Source organism: Microtus ochrogaster, chromosome 6 (assembly GCF_000317375.1).
Source record: "Microtus ochrogaster isolate Prairie Vole_2 chromosome 6, MicOch1.0, whole genome shotgun sequence".
Lineage (NCBI taxonomy): Eukaryota > Metazoa > Chordata > Mammalia > Rodentia > Cricetidae > Microtus > Microtus ochrogaster.
In genome coordinates this window covers 71,059,567-71,063,383 of record NC_022013.1, presented here as the reverse complement: position 1 = coordinate 71,063,383, position 3,817 = coordinate 71,059,567, and the positions used below count along the sequence as shown (strand labels likewise).

General features: G+C 42.4%; 1 protein-coding gene across 3 annotated transcripts in view; it reads left to right on the top strand.

Moving 5' to 3' along the window:
* The window catches only part of Mark1 (microtubule affinity regulating kinase 1), a 104,198-nt gene that overhangs the window by 86,376 nt on the left and 14,005 nt on the right, over positions 1–3,817 (top strand). For 2 of the 3 annotated variants that reach the window (XM_005348829.2, XM_005348828.2), the window contains exon 13: positions 280–473. In XM_005348829.2, coding sequence (XP_005348886.1) covers positions 280–473 — 194 coding nt within the window. The remainder of the gene's footprint in view (positions 1–279; positions 474–3,817) is intronic. The other variant, XM_026779729.1, reaches the window with a different exon arrangement.

Here is a 3,817-nt window from a genome sequence, read left to right as displayed (position 1 = left end):
GTGTGTGGTGTGTGTGTGTGTGGTGTGTGTGTGTGTGTGTGTGTGTGTGGTGTGTGTGTGTCTTACCCAATACACACTTCCCTTTCCTTCCGTTCTTAGCCCTTCTCATAGACTTTCACCATGAGACAATCAGTAGGATCTCTATTGTGGAGACCCAAACTGATTTGTGTAAATAATCTCATCTTAGTTGAGAGTGTAAAGCACACAAACGCAGAGACTTTTTTGTGGGAAGTCTATCCGTGGCTTCCCCGCTAACTTTGCTATTCCTACACATTGCAGCTGGTCCCTCCATTCCCCCCGCTGTGTCATACACCAAAAGGCCTCAGGCCAACAGTGTGGAAAGTGAACAGAAGGAGGACTGGGACAAAGACACAGCCCGAAGACTTGGCAGCACGATGGTGGGATCCAAGAGCGAAGTGACAGCCAGCCCCCTGGTGGGTCCAGACAGAAAAAAGTCTTCTGCTGGCCCGAGTGTGAGTCAGAGCTCTCCTGTATCACAGCTTTGATCTTATGTGGCACTGGGATTTTGTAAAAGCTTTGTCTTTTGTCTTTTTAAATGTTTCAAAATGAATCATAATTTAAAGACCATGAAAAAGGGCCCAAGCTTCTCATGAATGTAACTGAACAAAATAGTGCAGAGAATTCTTTGTTGTTGTTGTTGTTTTAAGATATTTTCCTCAGAAGCCCAAGCTAGCCTGGAGCTCACAGCAACAGTAGTCCTCTGACTTCAGCCTCTTGATGGTGGGATTCTAAGCACGAGGCCCTGCAACCAGCTAAAATTCTGAAATCTGTAGCCTCACTTCAGAATGGAACATTAAGCCCCTGCTGCTTGTTCTGCTTTTGAGATATTTACCTGATGATACATTGGTGCATTTAATCTTACATTTACTCGTAAACTGCTCTTTGAGGGCAGACTCATTAATAATTTGTCCACTTATGTCCCATGAAGTCTCTTAAAATGCCACCTCTAGAAATGATATTGGGATCTAGAAGAGAGGCCGCAGTGCTGTCGTGGAAGCAGCAGGACATAGAGACAGGATGAGAGCAGAGATGGAAGGGTGAGAACAGCGTGGGCAGCATCTAGAGAATAGTGTTCTGAGGCCATACAGGGAGGATTTGAAGGAATGATAACAGTAAAAAGAGAAGGCCCAGGATGGCAAACAGAAGCCCGAAGAAAATGTCCTCCTGGGCTTGCTAAAGGAGATTGTGTAGATGCCCAGAAAACAAGGTGAGACATCTTTAAAGATTTTTAGAGGGAGAACTGATGACCATAAAAGGAGCAAAGTTAGATTGCTTTCATATTGTTCATCAGTAGTGTGGATACCAGAAGATGCAATGGTATTTTTAAACTTTCAGGGGTAAAAGGAAAGCATTTTAGGTCTAGAATTTTATATTTAGCCAAACTGTCACTCAAATATAAAATGCAATAATATTCTTAGGCATAAAATATGTCAGCTATTTGACTGCACAGTGACAATTTAAAAACACTGTACTAAAAAAAGTATTCTTACAGAAAGAGAAAGAATATAACATGTTGATATAAAATATACAAGAGTTAAGTGTACTCAGGTAACTTAGTAAGGGCCAGTGAAATGGCTTATTGGGTAAGGGGGCTTGTCACCATGTCTGACAAGCTTGAGCTTCATTCAGGACCCCAGAGTGGGAGGAGAAAAAAGTTTCCTCTGGCTTCCACATGTAAGTGCACAGACACACATGCACACATGTTCACATACTGAAAATTCTGAGTAATATCCAGGGCAGAGATTAGAACATAAACACAGGAGTGAGGACAGGGCAGAGATTAGAACAGAAACACAGGAGTGAGGACAGGCCAGAGATTAGAACATAAACACAGGAGTGAGGACAGGGCAGAGATTAGAACAGAAACACAGGAGTGAGGACAGGGCAGAGTAAGGAAGAGGCAGAGATTAGAACAGAAACACAGAAGTAAGGGCGGGGCGGAGATTAGAACAGAAACAGGGGAGTAAGGATGGGGAGGATATTAGAACATAAATATATACCTTGCTGGGCAGATGATGAGAATAAGGTTAAGAAATTGGTATTGGTGAGCAGACATGATTCAGGAACATAAATAAGGGTGAACAACATGGATGAAATAGAATCAACTCTAATCAGCAGAGGGAAAAGAACCCTTTATTTAGTGTATTGTGGGTCACTTTAGGTAGAAAATCTGCAATGATATGCCAAAAGCAAAGCCAGCACACCTTCATCACAAGTAGGTTGTCTGATGCCACTGTTCTGTGTGGTTATTGAGACCATGCTTTTTTCAAATATGTCATTAGCTCAGCACTTCCTAGTCTAAGAAGTGAATGCACATGCCTTTGAGAATGGGTGGTATTTTAAATCTGGAGGGATGGCTCAGTGGTCAAGAGCACTTGCTCTTACAGAGGGCCAGGCTTGGTTCCCAGGACCCACATGGTAGCTCACAACTACAGCTCCAGGTGATCCAGCGCCCTCCTCCGGCCTCCATGTGATGCACTTACATACATGCAGGCAAAACGCTCACACAGAAAAGTAAAGAATGGTGGTATAGCTGCTTCCTCTCCTCTACCTGATCTACTTGGAAAGGATAAAAAGGCATATTTTTTCCAGCATTTCCCTATGAGCTGGAGGGCTGTTTCAAAAGTCAGCACTCTGTGTAGCAGTAAAAGCGCACTGTTCCTGTGTCTTCCACCACTCTCCACATTAGCCTATGGTCCACTCAGACTGGACCTTCTCTGCATGGCCAATTTAGCTTTCTCCCTCCGTGTCTGCCCTTATGTGCAACTGCATCCTAATCCCATTACTACAAATCCTGCAAGTCCTGTGTCCCTAGGGGAATTCCCTGTGGTAGCTACTCCATATCTCCCCAGCCTGCCCATAGCTGTGTCCCGCCAGGAGCTGCCATATTTGTACACTGTCTCCCCATGCTCATAGTCCTGTGTATTGACACAGGAGCTTCCTCAGAATCTGTAATGCTGAGGTGAACGGTGAGTGCTCAGGCTTTATTGATTAACTTCTAAAAGGCATTAAGTTAGATTAATTATACTACATTATTTAACATTTTAAAGAATCATAAACCAAAAGATTCTGTCAAAATTTATAGTCTCCCCTTTGCTATCTATTCCTTTTCATCCTGAACTTATGAAATAACTCGTTCTAATTGCTTGGGTTGGGTTCTTCTGTAGGTTCTTCTTTTGCTGGAGAAAACAAAAGTGGACATAGCATAGCTATTTCATCTTTCCATGACAGTTAGGACAATTCTGCATGTAGCAAGATTTTTCATTGCTCACAATAAACAACATGGAAATTTATTATTAATTACTAAACCTTGACCCTTAGCTTAGGCTTGTTCTCTACTAGCTCTTATAACTTAAATTAACCGTTTCTATTAACCTACATTCTGCCATGTGGCCTTACCTTGCTTGGCGCTGCCCATCCTTCTTCCTTCACGTCTCGCTAGCAACTCTGACTTTCTTCTTCCCAGAGTCATCTCTGTTCCTGGAAGTCTGGCCTTACCTCTACCTCCCTAGCTCTTGGCCATTCAGCTCTTTATTACACCAATCACAGCAATACATATTCACACAGTGTACAAATATTCCACAACTGTATTTGGTTTTTAAGGTTGTGCAGGTTCCTTCTAGATGGGAGCATGAAAATCTTTGTAAAAGATGCATGGTTTTAATTGCTACCTATTGACACATATGTCAAGATATACTCAGCCTTTCTTTTTGGGTGATGTGCATTCTTCTATGATTCTGTTCCTTCTTTTTTTTAAGATTTATTATCTTTATTCGTGTGTGTGTGTGTGTGTGTG